This window comes from Geotrypetes seraphini, chromosome 4, assembly GCF_902459505.1.
Source record: "Geotrypetes seraphini chromosome 4, aGeoSer1.1, whole genome shotgun sequence".
In the NCBI taxonomy this organism is placed as follows: domain Eukaryota; kingdom Metazoa; phylum Chordata; class Amphibia; order Gymnophiona; family Dermophiidae; genus Geotrypetes; species Geotrypetes seraphini.
Window position 1 is genome coordinate 177,502,315 of NC_047087.1, and position 26,070 is coordinate 177,528,384.

General features: G+C 42.9%; 1 protein-coding gene across 7 annotated transcripts in view; it reads right to left on the minus strand.

Moving 5' to 3' along the window:
- Positions 1–327: 327 nt before the first annotated feature.
- The window catches only part of NDRG4 (NDRG family member 4), a 336,309-nt gene continuing 310,566 nt past the window's right edge, over positions 328–26,070 (minus strand). For 5 of the 7 annotated variants that reach the window (XM_033942604.1, XM_033942606.1, XM_033942605.1 and 2 more), the window contains 2 exons: positions 24,247–24,285; positions 328–3,876 (listed from right to left, as the gene is read on the minus strand). In XM_033942604.1, coding sequence (XP_033798495.1) covers positions 3,722–3,876; positions 24,247–24,285 — 194 coding nt within the window. In that variant the 3' untranslated portion in view covers positions 328–3,721. The remainder of the gene's footprint in view (positions 3,877–24,246; positions 24,286–26,070) is intronic. The other 2 variants (XM_033942608.1, XM_033942603.1) reach the window with 2 other exon arrangements.

Sequence of the window (26,070 nt, forward strand, 5' to 3'; positions counted from 1 at the left end):
GGGGCTGGTGGGCCTCCGTGTTGCTCATCGGCCGGGGCGGTCGGGGGGGCGGTGCGATTCGCCCGACGGCTGATTGGCCTGTTAAAAGGCGTCAGCCAGCTTTTAAGCGGATTGGGTGCGTGCCGGAGGAGGTGCGGAGGCGAGGGGATTTAAGGAGGGGGCAGTGGAGGACTCAACCGTTTGGGTCCTCCAGGGCGTTTTTTCCCTCCCACCCTCCCTTTGTTTTTTTTTTGGTGTTTTGGGAGTAGTTCGGGGGCGGATCTCCCGAGCTATTCGGTCTTTGGGCTCATCGGGTGATGAGCGGTGGGCCGGCGGGGTGCCGTGCCCGGGGGGTCAGGTGACCCGGATAAAGGGGCATGAGGGACATGCCACCCCTCTGACCCTTGTTGAGGTGGCAGGGTCGAGGGCACTGAAAGTTGGTTTTTGGGGTAGCTCGGGAGGAGCTCTTGGATTTATGTTAATCACTGTTTGATGGAAATTATAATATGTTAATTTTATTAATAAACTGAGCTGCGGCTAATTCCCAAAGTTGTTGTCGTGTTTTTATTAAAAGGTAGGAGGTGTATCAGGGTGACATTTGTAGGGTAGGGGTGATTAGTCAGGGAGCAAAGGGGCACATCCAGATCCCGATGTTATAGCCCTGGAATAGTATCATTTTTATTTGTCAAGACTGATAAAAACAACTATGCCACAAATTTCTCTTAAGTGTTGGCAAAGGCCATTAGTAAATAGGGCCCAAAGATATGTAAGTGCCCAGCAGAGGTACAACAAGCTATAAGGAGAAAACATGAAAACAGCAGGAAGAAAGGATCAAGAACAATGTGGATCTTTTGTAATTTCATATCACCAGACTTTTGTTCTTTTTTGTTGTTAGATAAGAAAAATCTTTGTTTCTTTCTACAAAAAGCCTCTTTTTAGTCTTCACACCGGAGTCTGCTTTTCTTATACTGGACAGCACTCCACACACAATTGCTAAATTTACAGTAGGGCATCTTTCAAGCCAAAAATTAAAGGGAAGGAATCAATCAGTAGGCTTTGTTTATCGAATTAAAAAAAAAAAAGTTAGTTGATCAATGCACAAATACACTTTAGAATGTGACTTTTCATTCTGTTCTGAATAAATTATTCCAGTTTTCAGTTCTAGATTAGTTTATATATTTTCTTACTAAGGAAACTGCTTCAGGATTAAAGGTGGATCTGTTTCCATAGGCATTACAGACACTAGAGGAGTTCACCGCAGATTAAATGTTGAACACAAGCAATGAGTATATATATATATATATATATATATATATATATATATATACACACACACACACACACACACACACACATACATACATACAAAGGGCATTTGTGAAAACAGTCTTGATAGTCACAGATGCATTTAGGACCTGCAGAATTACATATTCTGTAGCTTAATTCTCTAACTTCATCCTTCCTGTCTTGCCTATCTCATTAGGACAGAGCTTCTCAAATTATGGATCATAAACAATTCCCACCTATGTGGACCCTCCATAGATATGTCATATGCCTGCATCTCTGGGGGTTACATGCTTTCAGTGGCTGTGATAATGGGGTCATGGCCACAGAATGTTTCAGAAGATGGCCTTAGGGTAGAAATGTAAAGGCATACATTTGCTATATAAGGTCATCAGGTTGCAATGTTACTGTGGTGTCTATATGCCACTTAAGCAAAACTTACTGCTAGAGCACCCACTGAGTTCTTGTAATATATAATAGGAATCCATGTAATTAAATTTGTGCTAAATGCATTATAGTGTGCATGTCGGTGAAAATTTCACATGCATGTTATAGCCACACTTAATATGCTATGTATACATTTTAGTGTATAGATGCTAAAATTTTATCTGCAGAGCATGTACGCTGTAATAATGTGCATGTTAATACAAAACACTATAGCATGCATGTTAACTATGTCTGAAAATCACCATATTAACTGGCCACAAATGGAGCTGAAGTGATATGGATGAGGCTTCTTGAATCTCTCCTGCCTGTGAAGAAAGAGTATTCTCTGGAAAGGCAAGCTGTCATAACGGAGGGCTGGGGGAATAGTTAGGGACATGGTGCGTGGTGGAATGGCGCTTCATGCTGGGGTGTCTAGAAGGCATGGTGCAATAATTTTGGTGTGTTCTAAACAGCCTTAGCCTGGATACTAAGCTTTATTGCAGAGGTTCTATCATGGAAACATTCTGTAGTGCTAAGAGATGTCCATACAATACTTGGAATATCTCTGAAAGTTCGGATGTGGTGAGTTGATGTTGAAGACTCCAGTGTTACAAGTGCTGTACTTTGCTGAATAATCTAGTTTGTTAATATACAGCTTTCTACATTGCTGAGTGCCTTATATTTCTTCCCGCTTCAAAATGGCTGGAGAGAAAATTTGGCAGCAAGGGAAGGGATTGTGGATTTAGCTCACTCTTTTTTCAGTTGTAGCTCAAGAGGAGTTACATTCAGATATAGTTCCTATTTCTAGAGGGCTTACAATCTAAATTTGTACCTGAGACAATGGAGGGTTAAGTGACTTTCCCAAGATCACAAGGAGCATCAGTAGATTTTGCTGTCTGCTGCTCTAACCATCAGGCTACTTTTCTAAGATCAATTACCCAATTGCAAATGGGTGACCACAATTTCAACTCCCTATTTACCAAGATGGTTCAAATCAAAGTTTTAAATTCTACTTTATTTCTGATACTTCTTTTGACCTTATTTATTTATAGAATTTCTAGGCCACCTTGCTGATCACGGTTATACAAAGCGGCACATATTTGAGTCACTGCAAAAATCAAAATTGGAGTCACATTTAATCACATCCTCTTTCCCTCTCTGTAACTTGTGAAGACTGTTGTCCTTTGTGCAGGGGAGTTGGGGGAGGGAGAGACTAACCTTGTCCTTAACCATCTTTGCTGAATACACAGCACTATGTTACAGGTTTCTTGCCTTTTATCCACACAACTGTGGCACGTACTATTCTTAAGACAGTCTAAATAATAAAATTAAGTTTAAACCTCTGCTCGTTAACTATACTCATTTTCTCATGAGTTATGAGTGCTACATTTTACCTTAAGCACCATGGACATGAATTTCAACCTGTTTCAGAATTGAAACTTCAAAATCTTAAAAATTCACATATTCTAACAAATCTTTCTCATTGCAGCTCAGTTTCCCAGTTCGAAAAGGCCATACTTGCCCTCTTTCCTATCCAAGCGGTGCCCAGAAAGGAAACAGTATTTTGGTACGAATTCACCACTCCAAAATTCTTATTTATTATACTATATAATAATAATTCATATGTGTTAAGCAGCAAGTCCTTGACTTTTTAACTATATGCTTCCACTAATAGGCCTGACACATGAAAAACCAGCACCCTACTTTTCTACCAGGTATTTACAACTCTTTAGCATCAAAGCCCCTTAGCCAATCATAGTGAATAAAACTATCTCATGACCAATGGAGTGATTCATTATTGTGTAATTAATACCTGCACAACTCCCTAGCTTCAGAAGCAAACATTTTGTTTTAGCTGTGGTGGTTTAATGTAACATTTCCTTCCTGTAAGATCATAATCCCTTCCCCCCATTACAATATCAAATTACAAAGATTAAACACCCAACAAAATATCTGTAGGAAGCGGCACAAGATGGCATGTGGGATGGCAGGTCTCCAGGAAGCGAAGAGGAAGAGTCCAATTGGAGGCTCTTCAGCATGACACCTCCATGGTGTGGTTGATCTGCCCCATGGCTTCACTGCTTTCTGAATGAGTGCAGGCCCGTGAGCGAGCACCATCCACCGAGCTAGCACTGGTGAGGGAGGCTGTGCGGGAGCGGGCCAGGCGGGTCATGCTTGCAGAGGGCACTAGAGGAAGAGAAAGGAATTTAAGAGTCAAAATTAAGAGTCTGCAGCTCATTTCAATCCAGTAAATTAAGGTTCCCAATATCTGTCCTGGAAATCCCACAGCAAGTCATACTTTCAAGAAAGCCATCTTGACTGTGCATGATTTACATACACTGGAGACAGATATCTCAAGTGTATTCATTAGGGGCGTGTATTTCTTTAGCACATACCATATTTTTCGCTCCATTAGATGCACTTTTTCCCCCCAAAAAAGTGGGTAGAAATAAGGGTGCGTCTTATGGAGCGAATACCCAAAGTGCCGCCGCCGCCCCCCCCCCCATTACCTTATTTTAATGCTGCTGCACTCCCTCACTGGCTGCCTGATCCCTGGCTGACTGGCTGCCTGGTCCCTGCCGCTTCCCCCAAGAACTGACGGCTGACGCGGCTGCCTCCTCTTCTGGTCTCTTGCGGCATAGCGGTGCATCAGGCTGCCCGCCGTGTCAGCCATTCTCGGGAGAAGCAATGGGGACCAGGCAGCCAGCCAGCCAGCCTTGTGCGCCGCTCTCAGCGAGGAAAGGTGCCAGAAATGAAAAAAAGGTATGTACAGGGGGCGGGGAGGAGGAAGAGGGCCAGGGCCAGCCCTGCCCTGCTGAATTAAAAATAGGGAGGGAGTAGGGTGAGGCCTACCTGCTGCCTACCTGCGGAGTAGGGAGGGAGGAGGGAGAAGCCGGGGCCTGCCCTGCCCTGCCAAATTAAAAATAGGGAGGGAGGAGGGAGAGGCTGGGGCTTGCTTGCTGCCTGCCTGAGGAGGGGATGGAGGAGGCCTGCCTGCCTGCCTACCTACCTACCCACCTGCCTTGTCCCTACCTGCCTGCCTGCCAGCCACTAGGCCTGCGTGCCCTGTCCCTATGACCTGTCTCTACCTGCCCTGTCCCTACCTGCCTGTCAGCCAATAGGCCTGCCTGCCCTGTGCTCTATCCCTGCCTGTCCTGTGCTCTATCCCTACCTGCCTGCCAGCCACTAGGCCTGCCTGCCCTGTGCCCTGTCCGTCCTGTCCCGGCCTACCAGTAGACCACCAGAGGGGGGACAGGGTACAGAGCCTGGCAGGGAGGGGGGACAGGGTGCAGAGCTTGGCAAGGAGTGTGGGGTTGGGTTCAGAGCCTGGCAGGGAGAATTTGGTTCAGAATGGTTTTTTTACTTGTTTTCCTCCTCTAAATCTTATGGTCAGGTGCATCTAATGGAGTGAAAAATACGGTATTTGGTTCATTTAGTTCTCCTGAAAAGTCAGTGCATACTAGTTCTATTTAACATACTGTACCATTAACCAATAATTAAGGTAGCACATGTTAAAAGATTTTCTTTTATTAAACAAATGTGTGAAATAAACAAAACTCACATGAACTGATTATATTTGACCTGTGTACATCCCTAATATTCATTGTAGATATCCTGAAAGCCCAGGCTGGTTCAGGAAATTCTGTAATAAGTGCTCCTGGAAGCACACATTTATTGCAATCCCAATACAATCTTCCTAGGTCAGTTTTTAAAGAGAATATGTGCTTTGTAATGAATCTTTTCTTCACCATTCAAAAAACAAACATTAGAAAGGCACACCAACTTGATTCTCTTTCATTTCTAGTCAGGGCCAGCTTTAGACATGCTGGGGCCCAGGACAGAAATTAGGCCACAGCTTCTCTCCTCCATGCCTCTCACCTGCCCCCCCCCCCTCCTGATTTTCTCAACTGCCATTGTTACCACATATAAAACAACTTTAAATGAGATGATTTCTTCACACACAAAACACAGACAGTCCTTCACCAAATACAGAACAAGGGACTGCAAATAGAAATAGAAATATGAAGGCCAAAATTGAACTTGGAACCCCAAGAAATTAAACGCAGCAAGTAATGCAACATAGAGAAACAAAAACAGAAGTGCATTTCTTTTTGTACTGAACATAATCAGTGACACAGCCATAGGGGGCCCTGGGTCCAGGCCTCACCACAATTAGCCACCTCCTTTACTATGGCTGGTAGAGATCCTGAAGCCCTGCCAGCTGAAGATCACCTTCTCATCCCTCTACTTTTCCAGTCTGGCAGCCAGAAGTCTCCAAGTTCTGCAGCCAGCTGCAGTGTCCCTGAGTTGCCATCAACTGCAGAGCCTGGAGAGTATCTGGCTGATGAACTGGAGGAAGAGGACTTCAGCTGGTGGGGCTTGGGGATCCTTGCCAGATCAGTTATTTATATTTTGCATTTGGGCAATGTGAATAGAGAAAATTTGGGACAGAATGGGACAGGGAAATTGAGTTCCTGCAGGGACGGGGACAAATTTGTCCCTGTGTCATTCTCTACTTATAATAGCTCCAGGGGGCCCTATAGTCTGCATCTCTTCCCCTTCCCCCAGCACAGCCTCTCTCCTGTTCCCCTCACCTTTGGGTCTATAAAAATCATTTCTTGTGGCAGGAACTCTGATCGTCTGCCTCATACATCCTTATGCGTCCCTTCTGCATCTATCCCTTTCCTTTCTCCAGTTTATCTGCTCTCAAAGTGTCCTGATCCAGCTGTTATATTCATCAATTTCCCCTCTGTATCTTTGTCTTGCCCTGTCCTGCATTTCTCTCTTTGTCCCTATCCCCTCCTGTGATCATCATTACTTCCCTGTGTCCCTATTTTAGTCTTCAAAAATCAGTATAACTGGCACTAATACTAAAGAACTCTTTAAAATTGTAACCAATTAATTCCCTCTCATAATCAGCTCAAGTAAGTCCCCCAAATTCCGCAGAGCTACAAGTTATTTTAGTAAAAAATTTGACAATCTAAGATCATCTTGCTCACTGGTTGTAAATAAGAAACAGGATCTTCTACATTCGCTAACTGACTCTTGTTATGTCAACCTAGAGTGGAGTACTTTTGCTAATCCTGAATGGGATGATTTTAGGAAATTTTATAGCAAATACGCGAAATCATATTGTTCATTAGATCTGTGCTCCCTGGCAGTGATGAAACTAGCGCCTTTACAATTTCAATTAGACCTGTTTATCTGGATAACTTATTTCCTCGATAGTGGTATTTTTCCTCCATCTGGAGGTCATATCATCGTAACTCCAATTCACAAGGATCCTAAGGGATCTGTAACCTTGATGGCTAATTATAGGCCCATTTCGTCGATCCAATTCTTTATAAAAATTATGGAGGGTTTAGTAAATAACCAACTGTTGAATTATTTGGAACACTTCTCCTTTTTGCATGGATCAGTATCAGGATTTAGACCATCATATAGTACAGAGACATCACTAGTGGATAATTTATGTAATTTTTTCAGTAAGGGTGTTAGTGCTCTGATCTTGCAGCTGAAATTAAGCAATGCGTTCAACTTTGTGGATCATGATAAACTATTGGAATGTCTGGATGCCATAGGCATACATGGCCAAGTTTTGAAATAGTTTGAAGGCTTTCTTAAATCTAGAACTTATCAAGTAAAGCTCAATAATGAGTTTTCAAAAAGCTGGAGTAACCCTTGTGGAGTACCCCAAGGGGTCTCGTTTGTCTCCATTGCTTTTTAACATTTATTTTGCCTCTTTAGGCAATAGATTATCCCAGTTCAAAATTAAACTATTTAGCTATGCAGACAACATCACTACTTTAATTCCTGTACATACCGTACTTCTCTCTCTCAAATTAATCAAACTGTTGTTGAGATTCTACAGATAAATGAATTTTGGATGTCAGAATTTAAATTGAAAATTAATGCAGAAAAAAATCAAATTTTTCTTTGCATCACAAAATTTATGATACAACAATTTTTTATTGGTTTTCAAATGAAAGTACAAACACTCAGGGCATAACCCCAGCCCAAACAAGTCTAACACAAAATTGGCACAACAAGCAAGAGTAAACAACTTATACCTCCCCACCCTCCACCCAAAACAGGGAGCTTCCTCCAGGAGGCAGTACAAAAATATAAAAACAACAGTAAGAAAGGGGACCACATCTCCCCGGATAAACCTCCAAATGACAGACCAAGAGACATAATTGTGCATCGCAACAACAATTCCAACACAAGAAAGAAAACCAACACCTCAATGAACCAAGCTGTAAGAACCCCCTCACTCACCCAATCCCACCACTAACCACTACAGTAGCAAAACTTGGAAAACTACAAACTCTGTGAGTCTTCCGAGATACAGCTCCCAAATTCCAGGAATCGGGAGTAGAGAATGACATGGGGAAAAAAATTTATCACCGTTCCCACCCTATCCCCGTGAGCTCGTTCCCGTCCCTGCCTCCATCGCCGCAAGATCAGTCCCTGTCCTGCAAACTGTCAGATCCCATCCACATAAGCCTCAAATAGTTATGATTTTATACTGAATGCATTTTGTTAAAGTATAACAAGAGACAATATTCTGTATTATTGTCATTTTATAAACACAAATATTACAGAGCAAGGATCAACAAAACCCCTGTCTCCCCTCCCTTTCACAAATATCCCCTCCACTATTGTGAAACCGAACAAACTAATTTACTACAGAATGCTACATAGAAAAATCAAGCTAACAGAATTCTTCAGTCATACATGGCAGGAAAAGTGTTAGGGGAGGGCAACTACCCCCTGGTCAGAGAGAGAGCCCTAAGCCAGCTGGAAGCTAAAGAAGCACAGCTTGGGCTTTGCGGTCTCCAGTTATGTCTAATACCAACTCTAGCAGGATACATATTTCAAATCTGAAATATTCTAATCACAAAATATAAAATAAATTAATTTTTTTCTACTTTTTGTTGTCTGATAATTTTATTCTTTAAATCACATTGGTCTCAGGCTTTGGTTTTGGGTTCCTTCTGTCTTCATCGTGGCGTGGCTGGCTCCTGAAGGTAAAATAGGCACAAGAGGAGCTGGGGAGGAGATGCCGAGTCTGACACGGGTACAATTTTTTTTACCACTGGAGCAAGACTTTTCACCGCTCCCACGGGGCGGTGAAAGGTCTTGTCCCCATTCCTGCAGTAAACCAGTTGCAAATGTCTCCATTCCTGCTGATTTACCGCGGTGACCACGGTTTACTGCGGTAAATGGTCCCTGTACCATTCTCTAATTGGGAGGACGAGTAAACCACAACCCATTGAAAGCAGAGAGAATGGGAAAAAAAAAACCCCACCTTCCCCTCAGGCACCCCCAATGATCCCACCCACCCTCATGCACACCCCTAAAGTTCAGAAAGAGAATTTAGGACCTCACCATGTGCCCTCAGGGTCAAGGATTGAAGGTAGGTATTCCAAATCTGAGGAACTGACATTTGCACTTACCGCTGGCAAAGGCAGCTTTTGCTTCTCAATAAGCAAAAGATATGAAGTCTATTTCTCAAAGCCCAATAGGAGGAAGCCGCAGCAGTGGTCCAGACCGACAGGATAATTTTTTTTCCCTCATCACAAAATTTAAATGAAGTTGTTACATCTATTGTTTTAAATGATAAAATCTATAGCATCCAGCCAACCATAAAGATACTTGGTGTAATTCTAGATTTTAGACTTACTATGAAAAATCAAGTTGACCCAGTTTGAAAGGGTTTCTATATTTTATGGAAACTAAGAAGTATTAGAACATATTTTGACATTAATTCCTTTTGATTATTAGTTCAATCACTGGTCCTTAGTAGTTAGACTATTGTAACATTGTCCATCTTGCTGGTACCCAAAAAAGTCTTCAAAGACTATGCATAATTCAGAATGCAGTAGTCAAACTGATTTTCAATTTAAAGAAGTATGACCATGTCATAATTTCTGTCGCCAATTGCACTGGCTTCCAGTTGAGGCACAGGTTAAATTTAAGCTCGGCTGTATTTGTTTTAAGGCACTAAGGTTTAATTCCAGAGTATCTTATGGATATTATTACAAATTCTAAACATTCTAGAAAATCTCATTCATTATTTTCATTTCCTTCTGTAAAGGGATGTAAATATAAGAAATTTCAGGAATGATTGCTGTCTTTTCAGGCAGCTTTATGGACTAAGGATTTAACTCATATATTTACATTCTCAAATTCGTATCAACAATTTCGACGTGCCTTAAAGACGCATCTTTTTAGGTAATCTTTCGGAAGTTAGATATCGGATGTTTATTCATTTGTATTACTAATCCTTGTGAACCGCATAGGGTCAACTTAATGGTATTTGCGGTATACAAGTAAGTTTTTATGTTATGTTGCATGGATTTTGTAATCTCCCAGTTCTTTTGTAACATGAGATTATCAACACTCTTCTAATACAGTACTCAGGCTTTGCAAAGTAACAAAGATGCATAAATAAAGCTTAGGAAAAACATAGTTCAGGGAGACAGCATTGAAATGTAGTGTTCGAAGGATAAAATTGTAGATATGTACATAGCATAATGCTAAAATCTAGTTGAAGTTCCCCTTCTGCACCTGCAAAAGACATCTGTACTTTTACTGGCTGAAGAAAAACATTCCAGGTGCATTACACAGATGTGATCACTACACAAATAAAACAAGCCTGAAACAGAAACACACAAAGCAAATCTCCTAACATGGTGAGTCTGACCTCAGTACCGGGAAAGATGGTAGAGTCACTGATAAAGGACAGCATCATTGATCACCTTGACGGACACGGGCTGAAGAGGACCAGTCAGCACGGTTTTAGCAAAGGCAGATCGTGTTTGACGAACTTGCTGCACTTCTTTGAGGGAGTAAACAGACAGATAGACAAGGGTGATCCGGTCGACATTGTATATCTGGATTTTCAGAAGGCGTTCGACAAGGTTCCGCTTGAACAACTACTTTGGAAAATTGCAAGTCATGGAATTGAGGGTGAAATACTCACATGGATTAAAAACTGGCTGGAGCAAAGGAAAAAGAGAGTGGGGGGTAAATGGAAAATACTCGGACTGGAAGAGCGTCACCACTGGGGTGCCGCAGGGCTCGGAGCTTGGACCCATACTCTTTAACATCTTTATAAATGATCTGGACATAGGTACGACGAACGAGGTGATTAAATTTGCGGATGATACGAAGTTATTCAGTGTAGTAAAGACGCAGGGGGATTGTGAAGATCTGCAACGTGACGTAATCAAGCTCGAGGAATGGGCATCGACATGGCAGATAAGGTTCAACGTGGATAAGTGTAAAGTTATGCATGTCAGTAACAAAAATCTCATGCACGAATACAGGATGTCCGGGGCGGTACTTGGAGAGACCTCCCAGGAAAGGGACTTGGGAGTTCTGATCGACAAGTTGATGAAGCCGTCCACACAATGTGCGGTGGCAGCAAAAAGGGCAAACAGAATGCTAGGAATGATAAAGAAGGGGATCACAAACAGATCAGAGAAGGTTATCATGCCGCTGTACTGGGCCATGGTACGCCCTCACCTGCAGTACTGCATCCAGCACTGGTCGCTGTACATGAAGAAGGACATGGTACTACTCGAAAGGGTCCAGAGAAGAGTGACTAAGATGGTTAAGGGGCTGGAGGAGCTGCCGTATAGCAAAATATTAGAGAAACTGGGCCTCTTCTCCCTCGAATAGAGGAGATTGAGAGAGGACATGATCGAAACATTCATGGTACTGAAGGGGATAGACTTAGTAGATAAGGACAGGTTGTTCACCCTCTCCAAGGTAGGGAGAACAAGTTGAAAGGGGATAGATTCCGTACAAACGTAAGTAAGTTCTTCTTCACCCAGAGAGTGGTAGAAAGCTGGAACGCTCTTCCAGAGGCTGTTATAGGGGAAAACACCCTCCAAGGATTCAAGACAAAGTTAGACAAGTTTCTGCTGAACAAGAACGTGCGCTGATTGGGCTAGTCTCAGTTAGGGTGCTGGTCTTAGACCAGAGGGCCGCCGCGTGAGCAGACTGCTGGGCATGATGGACCACTGGTCTGACTCAGCAGTGGCAATTATTATGTTCTTATGGTGGTTCTTTGATTTACCCCATTTCCTTTAAGCATGTTTTAATGAGCCAGAACTCTAGTTCTAATGTAGAACTTCTAATTGTAAATACAAAACCCTTAACACAGTTTTCTACATTTTGAGGCATACATGATGCATTTATAAAGAGCTTGCCAAACCATTAGGCAAGACTAGATGATCGCATAGGGCAAAAGCTTGTTGGGCACAACAAAGAGCAGTTGCAGCCAATACACCACCAGAAAACCAGAAACAACATCAGTACATATGAGTACTTTAACCTGTATTTTTGTAGGGTATTTGCGTGATGATTATGATTATTGAGTTTAATTATCCAAATCCTGAAGGGTTGCCGGCTAGGGGCCTGAAAGTTAATTGAAGTGGGGTGTAAAGGTGAAGATTGCCCGCTGTATTCCATTTAAAATGGAAGTAAAACATTTGTCACCACAAACTTGTCTTAAATGTTTGAGAAACTGTTGATCCAAGAAACTTTCTGATATAGTTATATAGTTTCAGGAAAATCAAAAGCTCAGAATAAGAAAGCCACATTATTATATATTAGGGTTACCAAATGTCTGGGAAAACCTAGACATGTCCTCTTTTCAGAGGACTGTCTGGGTGCCCAGACGGATATCTAAAACCTAGCAGTTTGTCCAGGTTTTGGAAGGCCCCGATTTTGGGGACAAGGGCTTCTGCACATGCACGGCTGTTGACATGATGACATCACAAATGTTTGTATGCAAGTGTCATCATTGCGTTGACATCCACACTTGTACGGAGGTCCTCTAGACCTCCAAGCTTGGGGAAGGAGACATGAGGTGTGTGGGGGGGTGGGACTTGGGGCAGAGTGGGACAGGGCCGGGAGCAGAATGGGGTAGGGCCAGGTGTCCTCTTTTTTTAAGAGGAAATCTGGTAATTCTATTTTATATTTGTGCAGTTGTTAGAGAATCTCTTTCCATGCAACCATTCTTGGTGTCCTCTTAACCTGGCTACTCTCTCCATTACCAAACTCTAAAACACCACTATAATTCTATAGCATATAGAAAGATTAGGTTCTTACCTCATTAATCTTCTTTCTTGTAAACCCACACTTTTCCTGAACCGACAGGTAGTCAATTCCTTCTCTCGAGATCAGTTGTAGGAAGCTTCATTTGCATAATTTTGCTCCTCCTCTCTTGCCTCTAGATTGCCCTTCAATTCCTCAGTGTGTAAGAAAGCTGACAGTAATTCCTAGAGGAGCCAGCAGTATGGATGCTGGCAATATTCACTGCCGGCACCTGCATAGCTAACTAGTATAATTTAGGACTCCTTTCCTCACACCTCACTGAAGCACATGAAAATCCTCCTCCCTCCCACTCCCAAAGTACATCATGATCTCCTTTCCTACCTTTTAAATCAATGTGGTATAATAGGGTTCTATGGACAGAAGCAATGCCCAATGTAGAAAATGGCTGCCATAATCTCTAGTGGCATCCTTGTGGTATGTCAAAGTTTTTAAAAAAATCTGCCAGCTGAATAACGGCTGGTACATGTCTAACTTGAAATGCACAAATTAGATGTTTCAAGTTATATCTGCTATTTGTGTGATGTAGCTAGATGTTAAATATAGATGTTTAGTGGCTGAATATATTTGCTTCAACTTTATATATAAAAGCATAGCCATAGGGGCTTGGGTCCCTTCATCTTGGCCTACTTTGCTTTAATAGCTGGCGTGGATCCCAAGCTCCACCAGCCAAAGATATCTTCTGCCTAAGTCATGCCTTTGCTGAACTAGCCACACTTATTTCAGCAAGTGTGCTTCAGTTCCTAATACCAGCTCTCTCATGCATGCTCGGTTCAGGTCTAACTGAGCATGCTCAGGAGAGCTACCATTAAAGGCTGAAGTGGCTGAATTAAATGCTGCTCGTTCAGCACTGGCACAACTCAAAGCAGGAAATGTTTCTGGCATCCCCACCAGGAAAGGTAATATTCTATTGTAGTGGGCAGCTGCAGGGAGAGGAGAGTATCAGGTCCCCTCAGTCTGCTTTTGGAACTCCCAAATGGACTTCTGACTATGCCCTTTCAATCCAAGGGCTGCTCCAGGGTGCCTGAAACCTTACCCCTGTTTGGACAGATAAGTTTGTCCATATAACAATTTATTTGCCCAAAATTATTCATTCAAGTGGTTCCCCCCATTTTTTTTTTAAGTTATATTGTCAGCCCTGCCACCACCTGCATAAATAATTTTTAATATCAGGCTTCAGATGGTCAGTCGCAAATTTAGCTGAGAAGTTGCAGCTGAATATTCAGAGTTAACTAATTAAAATTAATCAGTTGATTTCACTGCTATACTCAAATTCCTGCTGATATAAGGGAATTCTCAGATTCAGACTGATCATTTGCTGATGAAACTTACTTAGCTTAACTGTTGGATTTTAGATTCCAGTGCATTGTTAGTTACTGATGTCTCCCACGAGTGGCCGTTATGTGCTACCAGAAGCAGGAAAACATTTATTAACAGCAGCATGCCTCCACCTCCCACTATGTACCTGTCATGCTGACATTACTCCCAGCAACAGCAATTATAGCAACAGCAAGCAGCAAGCTTTCTGAAGAGAAAATTAGCTCAAGATCATATAGATCCCAAACCTCTTCTTCATACTGATCAGTTAGACAAAAAGGAATCCTTTCAATGTAACATGCATGGTGGCTGTGGTGTCATATCAGTAGATAACACCCTTGCCTAGCTATACACTGGTGTAAACCATTATGGATCAATGTAAAAAAAAAAAATTTTAAATTGCATACATCTATGCAAAATGCCCTAATTTATTGTATGTTTTGATAATTGTTAATGTGATCGAGCACATCTTGACAGTCAAGGTGAATAGCATCATTGTTGTGTGGGCATCTCAGCAGTATCTTAATATGAGCAAGACAGAACTTCTTATATTCCTCCTCAACTCACTAACTTCACCCCACCTCTCCTTTCTAGCTTTGTAGATAAGACTGCCATCCCAACAGTCCCATCAATTTGCAGTAGTGCTGCCCGATTCAGAGAAAAATATTTCGATTCAATTCGATTCACCCTGTTGAATCAATTTTTTTTGATCTGATTCGATTCACTGTTAATGACACAGCTTTTTAAGTTTAAACATTTTATTTAACCAAGGCAATATCATATCAAAAATTCCCAGCTTCCATCCCCAGCCCCCAAGACTCACCAGCCCCCCTGCCAATTCCCAGCTTCCATCCCCAGCCAAGACTCACCAGCTCCCCTGCCAATTTCAGCTTCCATCCCCAGCCCCGAAGACTCACCAGCCCCCCTGCCGATTTCAGCTTCCATCCCCAGCCCCCAAGACTCACCATCCCCCCTGCTGATTCTCAGCTTCCATCCCCAGCCCCCAAGACTCACCAGCTCCCCTGCTGATTCTCAGCTTCCATCCCCAGCCCCCCTGCCGATTTCAGCTTCCATCCCCAGCCCCCAAGACTCACCATCCCCCCCTGCTGATTCTCAGCTTCCATCCCCAGCCCCCCTGCCGATTCTCAGCCCCCCCTTGCCGGTTCAGTTACTTACTCGACTGGATGTGGAATCACGGGGAAGAGAGGAGAAATGCGGAGACAGACAGAGCCAAAAAAATACCCTTTGCTTCCGAGGTCCGCTGCAAGAAGTCTGCTCGCTCCCCCCTCGACGCTCCCACGTCCTTTGTTTCTTCTGATGTAACTTCTGGTTTTGCAAAACCGGAAGTTACATTAGATGGGAACAAGTCCGGCGGCTGGCGGTGAAAAAAGAATGAACTTTTTATCAGGGCTGAATCGGTGAGTCCGATTTTTTACAAAAACAAACCGATTCGAATCGATTCACCTGATTCGAATCGGTGAACTGATTCGAATCGTGAATTGGGCAGCACTAATCTGCAGCACTGGGGTAATCTCTAGACACCCTTCCCTCCTTTTGTATAGATCCACAACACTGTGGGCCTGACCCTTGATACTGAGGTTGTTTTTAAATCTTAAACCGTGTTTCTGATTACAGCCTCGTTCTCTTTAACTATTATTTTCTGAAATATTTTTTTGTTTCTTGATGGTATTGCAGATTTCACAGAGTACAGTCTATCTTTTTTATGGATCTGAACAATATTAAGTACATCTAATAACACTATATAAATGACAAGTACTGTAGGTCTGGATATTTCATGGTTCATGGAGTAATAGTATGCAGACTTTGGGCTAGATGAACTAAGGTCAGTTGGTAATACCAACTGCATTGCTGTTGGCCGATTCTCTGGCTGATTATGGCCGAGTGATCGATGCTCTACCAAGATTGCGTGCAAATGATTTGCACGGAGGTGCAAATCATTTGCATGCAAACTCGACAGATGAGCGATTGACACATGCGCAGAGCCCTAACAGTAATGACAGGGGAAGCAGCCTACTGTCACTGCTGTTAAGGTTTCTTTCTTTTTTTTTTTTATGGCACAGATGTTGTGCGTGTGTTACACACGCACAATAAGCCCCATTTAAAAAAAGAAAGAAAGAAAAAAACCTTCCTGTGCTGGTGGCCCTCCCCAATGACCCCCCCCCCACGAACCAGCACCGTAACCCCCCTCCCCCCACAGCTGCGAAAATGGCAGGAGGGATTCCTATTCCCTCCTACCTGTCTAAATACCCCTGTGCCATGCCCCCCACCCGGTCCAGGACTCCCCGCGCCACTGACCCCCCAACCATCCCCTCCCCCTTCCACCTGAAAAAAAAAAGCAGGAGTCATTAGGGAGGGGCTGTCATCGTTGGTGGGGGACTTTTGTTCCCATTTTTTTTAATGGGACAGGTATTTTGCTTGTGTAACACATGCAAAATATCGGTGCCATTTTAAAAAATTGAAAAAAAAAACCAGGCAGACCTATCGGTAACACAGTTACCGCAATTAATCAGGAGATTCAAAAATATCCAATACATTTCACATCTACCCCCACAAATTGCATATCATTAAAAAAGAGGGAAACCGGGTAGTGTTTATCACTTCACTTCTTCAAAATGAGTAATATCATGCCAATTATCATGCAAAAACTTCTTTGTCTTCTGTCTTCTACACCAGGATGATTTCAAAAATCAGTGTGCATAACATCTTCTTAACATCCCATGCACTAGGTGGGTCTTTCACATGTACTCACTAAAATGTCTTTAAAACTAATACTAACCAGGAGAGGAACATCAGAAATTCAACATGGGACAGGAATCATGGGGGCTCTTATAGCACACAGCTATTTCAGAACCCACTTCACCAATCCCAGTTCTTTAATAATTTGCTCCTCCCCCCAACCTAGGGTTGCCAGATTTTACATTTGCAAAATCCAGACCCTAGACCCACCCTCAGGCCCGCCCATCCCCACCCTGTAACGCCCCAGTCCTGCCCCTAATCCCACCCCTGCTGCTCGCTTTGGTTGGGCAGGAGGGCATCCGTACATGTGTGGATGTGATACAATGATATCACGCGCATGCGCGGATGCCCTCTTGCCTGACAATTTCAGGGGAAGCTTTTCAAAACCGGGACAAAGTGCCGGATTTTGAAAAGCCATCCAGATCCCCGGACATGTCCTCAAAAGGAGGACATGTCTGGGTAAAACTGGACATCTGGTAACCCTACCCCAACCTCCCTACTTCTGGATTTTATTTGCTAACCATTTCTTTTGAATTACTTAAATATAAAAAATTCCATAGAACAATCACAACAATGTACATTAGCAACCGTTATCAATCACAACATGTGAAATTGCACTTATCTATCCCTTAGGACTCCAGCAATCAAAGAGGCCAAACTTCGAATGGAGGAGAATCTAGCGAAGAACATCAAGAAGGGTGATAAATCCTTCTTCAGGTATATTAGTGACAGAAAAAGAAACACAGATGGGATAGTACGCCTTAGGAAACCAGACAGGAATTATGTAGAATCGGACTCCGATAAAGTCAAACTTTTAAATGAATACTTCTGCTCATTCTTCACCTCAGCTGCAGACAAGGGAAAGCTCGGTAGACCCGTTTCGAAATTTCGAGTTTATGCCCAGCAGTGTCTACTATGAGCTATCAAGACTCAAGGTGAACAAAGCTAAGGGACCAGACAAACTACACCCCAGGGTGCTCAGGGAGTTGAGTGACATCCTGGCGGAACCGTTATCTGCGTTCTTCAATCTTTCCCTAAGTACAGGAAGAGTCCCGTTGGACTGGAAAACAGCTAACATCATTCCACTCCAAGGGATGCAGGACGGAGGCTGCGAATTACAGACCGATGAGTCTCACATCGATAGTGAGTAAGCTTATGGAAAAACTAATCAAACACCAATTGGATACGATCCTGAACAAGGAGAATCTACGAGACACCCATCAACATGGATTTACAAAGGGAAGGTCCTGCCAATTCAATCTGATCAGCTTCTTTGACTGGGTAACAAGAAATCTAGATATAGGGGAATCCCTGGACGTCGTGTACTTGGACTTCAGCAAAGCCTTTGATAGCGTCCCACACCGCAGGTTATTGAGCAAGATGAGTTCAATGGGATTAGGTGAAACATTAACTGCATGGGTTAAGGACTGGCTTAGAGGTAGACTTCAGAGGGTGGTGGTAAACGGTACCCTCTCTGAAATGATGGAGGTGATCAGCAGAGTGCCGCAGGGCTCGGTCTTGGGCCCGATCCTATTTAACATCTTCATAAGAGACTTGGCTGAGGGGCTTTGAGGTAAAATTATATTATTCGCTGATGACGCCAAACTATGCAACATAGTAGGCAAAAGCACAGTGCCCAACAGTATGACGCAGGACCTACTCCTACTGGAGCATTGGTCAAAGACTTGGCAACTAAGTTTCAATGCCAAAAAATGTAAGGTCATGCACCTTGGCAGCAAAAATCCATGTAGAACTTACACCCTAAATGGTGAGACCCTAGCAAGGACTGCAGCAGAACGAGACTTGGGAGTGATCATTAGTGAAGACATGAAGACCACCAATCAAGTGGAGAAAGCTTCATCCAGGGCTAGACAAATCATGGGTTGTATCCGTAGAAGTTTCGTTAGCCCTAAGCCCGAGGTCATAATACTTTTGCACAGATCTATGGTGAGATCTCATATGGAATACTGTGTACAATTCTGGAGGCCACATTACCAAAAAGATGTGCTGAGAGTTGAGTTGGTTCAGCAAATGGCCACCAGGATGGTCTTGAGACTCAAGGATCTTCCATATGAGGAACGGCTGGGTAAGTTGCAGCTATACTCAATCGAGGAATGCAGAGAGAGGGGAGACATGATTAAGACGTTCAAATATGTCATGGGCCTTATCGAGATGGAAGAATATATCTTTGTTCTTATAGGACCCATGGCAACAAGAGGGCATCCGTTGAAAATCAGAGGTGGGAAATTTCATGGCAACACCAGAAAATATTTCTTCACCAAAAGGGTGGTTGATCACTGGAATAATCTTCCACTACAGGTAATTAAGGCCAGCAGCGTGCCAGATTATAAGAAAAAATGGGATAGGCATGTGGGATCTCTTTATGGAGGAAGTTGGAGTGGGCAGACTAGATGGGCCGAGGCCCTTTTCTGCCATCATTTTCTATGTTTCTTTGTATCTGAATTTCACTCCCGACACCAGGATACAGCTAACATACTGTCCCCTTTGGCGTTTCAGTTCTTAAACCTTCATCAGGGGATTCCTCAGCACACACGTTTGTCGGTGTTACGCTCAGGGCAACTAAAGTTTCTTGCTCACTGCTGCTGGCCTAACAGTAATACAGTTACCGACAGGTTTAGACTAATCGTTTTTTTTTCCGATAGCTAAAACCCCTGTTTTGGGGTTGGTTTTTTTGTTGTTTTTTTTTGCATAGCCAAGTGATATTACATCAATCACTTGGCTACTTTGCATGGGGTTTTAGCTAATTTGCATGGCCGTATTGGAAAATGGGCGAACAGGTTTAGCGACGATTGCTGACTTTAGTGCATCTAGCCCTTTGTTATTGTGACTACCATCAAGTACAGTTTACCTCACATAATGAGGGGTGTAAATACGCCTGATCTTTTTTATTTTTGGAAGACTCTATCAGAAGGAGAGATGGAGGATTGGCATTCCCTTTGGGGTTCAACTGTTAGGGCAGTAATTAGAACTGAAAGTCTCATGTACCACTGTTAAGAATGGATCAGTTTCGAACCATGTTTTTTTAAAATCAGAATGCTGTGAGAGAAAGCAGGTGGATTAGGGAAGGAAGGAAAATCTTGGCTAGCATAGGAATATCTTCTAGAGACGTGAAAATAACTAGTGATCTTGTGGAGAAAACAAACCCCAATTAAAACTCACAAATACAGAGCAAAGCGTACTCAATCAGTATGCACAAAAAAGACTGACTCCAAAAATAGAAAAACAGTCTACAGAGAGTGATCAAATCTTGTATGCTCCGCTCAGAGATATGAAACTCTAAAAGGAAGACTAAAATGCCACCCTTGTAGAAAGAGTTCACCTTCCAGTCATTGCGATGTTTACAAAAGATCACTCTCTAAGACTGTTTGGAAATTATGTTTCAAATGTTTGAGTAACTTAGTTGCTACTAATTCAATAAGCAAAGTCTTTAGAAATGTTTCAATGACTTTCAACAATCACAGTGTGCATAGGATATATTGTCCAAAAACTAATTGCAAATGGGTAAAGGCACTTAGCTTGATTGTGGGGGTCCTAACGCGGAGCATACAAGATTTGATCACTCTCTGTAGACTGTTTTTCTATTTTTGGAGTCAGTCTTTTTTGTGCATAACAAATTTATTTTCTGATCTCCTATTTATGAATTGGTCCCTGGTACTTTAAGGAAATACTCAATCAGTATGGCACAAGCTCTAAAGAGAATTATCTTGGAAGTGGTGTAGTAAAGGGGGTTGCGGTCCACTCCCCCGGTACCTTTCTAACTTCGGACTGAGCAGCCATGAACATGCTGCTCGCGTCGGCTTCGGCGCTCTCTCTGACATCACTTCTGGGACCCAGGCCTATGAAGTGATGTTAGAGAGAGTGCCAAAGCAGATGTGAGCAGCAAGCTCGTGGCTGCTCATGCTGAAGATAAAAAGATATGGGGAAGGGGCACCACTTCCCTGAGTGCCACTCACCCCTGCTACGCCACTATATCTTGGCCTGCTTTACATATATAAATTCCCACATCTGTGCAAAACTTCCATCCCTCCACACCCAAAGATTCCTCCTTCTCATTATTTCTGATGTATCTTGTGCATTAATAAAGATTAACACACAAGATGAAGGTTTCTTTTTGTTTGATTATACTTTAGTGATTACAGTTTGAAAGATGACATTTTATCACTCTCTTAAGAACCAAGGCAAACAGGGACCTTCTATTCTGACTACTTTATATACTCTAATATAAACCGATCCGAATATAAACCGAGATGACTCTTTGCCCCCCAAAAAGAGGAAAAAAGGTTGATTCGAATATAAACCAAGATTAGAAATCTACAAAGACCAGACATTCTTGCCATAAGTTTTAACACAATTTTTTTTAAACATTAAATATTTTTATTAGTGCAAATCTCCTGAGGAAGGGGATTTTGGTCTCCAAAAGTTAGTAGAAAATGTATTGAAATTAGTCTAATAAAAAGATTACCTTATTTCCATTTTCTATTTAGAAATGTTTATCAATACAGCTACAATACTACTTTATTATAAAGCAGGGGTGTCCAATGTCGGTCCTTGAGGGCCGCAGTCCAGTCGGATTTTCAGGATTTCCCCAATGAATATACATGAGGTCTATTTGCATGCACTGCTTTCATTGTATGCTAATAGATCTCATGCATATTCATTGGGGAAATCCTGAAACCCCGACTGGATTGTGGCCCTCGAGGACCGACATTGGACACCCCTGTTATAAAGCAACAACAACAAAAAATCTTTTCTCTACCTTTTGTAAGCTCTGGTTTCTGCGCTCCTCATCTTCTATTCACTCTCCATTCCATCCAGCATCCATACTATTTCTCTGTTCATTCCATTTTTCTCTGTTTCCAGTCTCCATTCCCTCCCCCTAGTATCTCTCCATCCTGCTCTAGTATCTCTCCTTTCTTCTTTCCTTCCTTCCTTCCCACCTAAGGTCTGGCATCTCCTTTCCCTCCCTCCCTTCCTGATGGTTTAGCATCTCAGTCTCCTTCCCTCCCTCCATGCCCTGGCATCTCTCTCATATCCTTCCCTTCCATTTATCCCTCACCCTCCATGCTTTGGTATCTTCTTTCTTTCCTTTCCCTCCCTCCCTCCATTCTCTCTGGTCTGGCATCTCTATCTCCTTCCCCCATGCCCTGGCATCTCTTCCTCCCCTCCATGGCCTGGCATCTACTTCCCTTCCTCCCTTTTCCTCCATCCTTTCTTCCCCATAGTCTGGCATCTCTCTTTTGTCTCCTCTCCCTTCCCTGATCTTCCTTCTCCCTCTCTCCAATTGAGTGCAGCATTTCTCTCCCTCTCCTCTCTCTCTCTGTCACCCTCCAGTCTGCAGCACAACCTTCACAATTCGCTGCTCTTGATGTTGGGCCTTCCTCTCTGCTGGGTTCTGTCTTCTTTCTGTTTCCGCAAAGGCAGGACCCAGCACATAGAAACCAAGAACAGTGAATTGGGAACTCTGATGCCACTACTGCTGCCTGGAAGAGGTTCTTGATTCTGGTGATGGGTGATGGTTGTTGGAGCACTTGGAGCAACCACTCACCCCCACCCTGGTATGCCACTGGTCACTATTCTGCCTACTAAGGGGGGGGGGGGCTGGCACCGCTATCCACAATACACACACTAGAGCCAATATCCACAATACATGCCCCCACCCCCTGAGTCACTAACCTCCAAATACCCATTGCCCAATACCCAATACCCTGTTGCAGATTCACTGGCCTCCATGCACCCCCCAGAGCCACCGACTTTTACACTGTAGGTTCTGCTGTGGGTGGAGACTTGAGCATCTGTGCTTGCTCAAGGTCTGCCAGCCCCTACTCCCTCCAAGATTCTCAGAGAAGGTGAGAGCTCAAGGATGCTCAATGCCCCATCTGGTTCAACATACAGTGGATCGGCGACAGCACAATCCACGAGTGTATGGAGGTCAGCAGCTCTGAAAGGTGCATGGAGATCAGCAAATCTGTGGTGGCAGCACCAATGCTTATATGGGGATCAGTGACTAGGGGGTGGGGCATGTATGTGGATAGCGGCTCGGAGGGGAGGATGCCCCTGTAGTTCAGCAGGAAGAGGAAAGCTGACCCAAAAATCTCGATTTATATTCGAGTATATATGGTATTTACTTTCTAGTGAATGTCAGAGTTTAACTCAGGCTTTTCCTCATGTCTTAGTGGATGATGGGAAAGGGAAAGGTATTGGGACTTGTATACCACCTTTTTGTAGTTATACAACCACATTCAAAGCGGTTTTACATACAGGTTTGTCAAGCATTTTCCCTCTCTGTGCTGATGGGCTCACAAACTATCTAATGTACCTGTGGCAGTGGAGGATTAAGTGACTTGCTCAGAGTCACAGGGAGCAGTGCGGGGTTTGAACCCACACTGCTCATCTATCCTTCCTTCAATTCTGCTATCATTACTTCCCCTATTTCAAGAATCCATCATTCCTTCTGTGAAGTTACTACTCTGGAGTCTACCCCAGGAACCTCATATCAAGAGTCATAAAAACAGGGTATTATTACTAATAGTGATAAGAAGTTAATGTTCTCCTTGTACAGGTGAGGCCTAACCTTGAGTACTGTGTTTAGTTTTGGAAATACAGTATTTCAAACATTTCTTACCCACTCAGTAAAACAGCATTTCTTTACATTTGAGACTCCCTCCTTCCCATTTCATATCATGACTCTTTATTCTTGAAATATTTTTAACCAGAAAATGTGACTGTTGTGCTTTACCGAAACCCACCAGATAGTCTACTTTTTCTATTGCATCCACCTTTCCTTTCTGTCTTCTAAAAAGAATAATTCTAGTTTTTATACCTTTAAATACAAGACCTATGTCACACGCCTTGTATCATTTTGTCAGACTATTCTGAATTTTATCCATCTTTTCAAATCTGCGTAGCTTCTGAAACTGAACATAGTACTCGAGGTAGGGCCTCTTCAGTATCCTTTAAAAGGGAAAATCACTTTCTTCATCCAACATGTTACTGGTTGCTTTCTCACACGAACTGGCAGGTTATCAAAGATGATTACTTCAAGATCTCTTTTCCTGTCTGGTACTTGCCAACTCTTATCCTTCTAGCAGAAAAATATTTCATGGACTATTTACACACTATATACAGTTTTAAATCCCTGATCATTCTTCCTATTTTCCCACCTTCCATTTATGTCACTCTGCCTAGCAAGGAGAGCTTTACCAGATTAGGACATTCATAGGCAATGCACATTGAGAGAGCATGGGATACACGCATACAGACATGCACCATTCCGAGGGGGCAGGGGACAGACAGCAGTGCAGGGAGAAAAGAATTAATAGCACCAGGTAGTACCTGCTCCTGTGCTCTGCCTCCGATCCTTCAAGGATGCAACTGAGAGAATAAGAGGAAGACAGAGAGAGACAGATAGGGAAGGGGAAAGAACCAGAGCAAGACACAAAAAAAAGACATATTTTCAAAAAAAGAAAAGTAAACCCTAGAATTTTACTGAGCTACAAAACTTAAAGGTTAGGAGTAAGAGACAGATAAACATGAGGGAGGGACAGAGTGAATATTATCACAGAGAGACCAAGAGGCAAATGCAAGGGAAGGACAAGACATACAGAATGATGTACTGAGGTGACAGGATGAAAAACTGCAATACATAGACATAAAATTGGGTTAGATCAAAGGTCCATCTAGATGAGCATCTAAATGGCAAGTCACCTCTACTTAGAGAATGTTCATAAGAATTGACATATGTAGAAATCTTCATCCACTGTCATACTCTTCCTTCACCTGTCATCCATTATTCTACATTGCCCCTTTCCCAAAATCCAAAGCAGGAAAGGATGTACGACTGCCACTTCTTAGCAGTTCTGTATTAAAGTAGTGCTTTTCCACCCTCTTATGAAAGCACACCAAACCAGTTGAGTTTTCAGGATTCCCTCAATGATTAGGCATGAGATAAATCTGCATATACTGGCTACCTGGCAAATCTATCACATGGAATATACTTATGTGTTTAAATTTTTAGAGTTATACTCTACCAATTAAGTAATAAAGAAGCCAAGTCGTACATAACAGGAACCTTCAAACCTTATGAGATTACGCGCTGTTGAATGTGGTAATCCTAAAAACTTGACTGGCTAGATGTACTTCCAGGAAAGGGTTGTGACTCATTGTATTAAAGATATAGAGAACCCTGTGTGAAATCCATGACTTATATTTAATACACTATGACTGGTCCATCTTCCATATACAGTACTCCCCCGATATTCGTGGGGGTTCCATTCCAGGAACCCCCATGAATCTTGAGAAACCGCGAATACAGCTTTTAGCGGGGGAGACAGGAGAGGGCAGCCGGAGAGGCAGGAGAGAGCAGCCGGAGCGCCAGTGAATGAAGGAAATCACTCGCGGTATGCTCCGACCGCCACTTCCTGCACTAAAGTCGGGCCTCACCAATCAGGAGATGCTTTGACAAGCAGCTCCTGATTGGCAAGGCCCGACTTTAGTGCAGGAAGAGGCAGTCGGAGCATACTGTGAGTGATTTCCTTCACTCGCCGGCGCTCTGGCTGCTCTCTCCTGCCTCTCCGGCTGCCCTCTCCTGCCCGGTCATTCGCAGTCGGAAGATATCATGAATGACCGGGACCGTGAATCGCCAACTGTGAATGACTGGGGGAGCACTGTATTTATATAATCCATTTGAAGCCCATTATGCAATTTGCATCCACCATAGCCTGTGTCCATTAGTTCTGCTGGTTACTGATGGTTCAGTGGATGCCCCCTAGCTCTTCTATTATGAGATGCAGTGCACAATAGTTCCCTATTTTTTTCTCTACATCCTTCAGGATTTTATGTACTTCAGTTGTGTCTTTTCATAAATTTGTGAAAATGTTTGACGATAAAAATGTGAAATGTACTATGAGATAAATATATGGCCTATGACAATTAAGGTGATGTAAGTCTTTCCAGTTAAAGTTTCGGATCCAGAGATCTACACCACTGACATCCAGGGCTGTGGAGTCAGAGTTGGAGTCATGGAGTCAGAAGCAATTTTGGGGCTATGGAGTCAGAGTCAGTGAAAATGTGCCGACTCCAACTCTGAATCCTAACAGAGTTAAATTGTATGTCATGAAAATATAATGCTTAAATTTCTAATTTCACAAATAATAATTT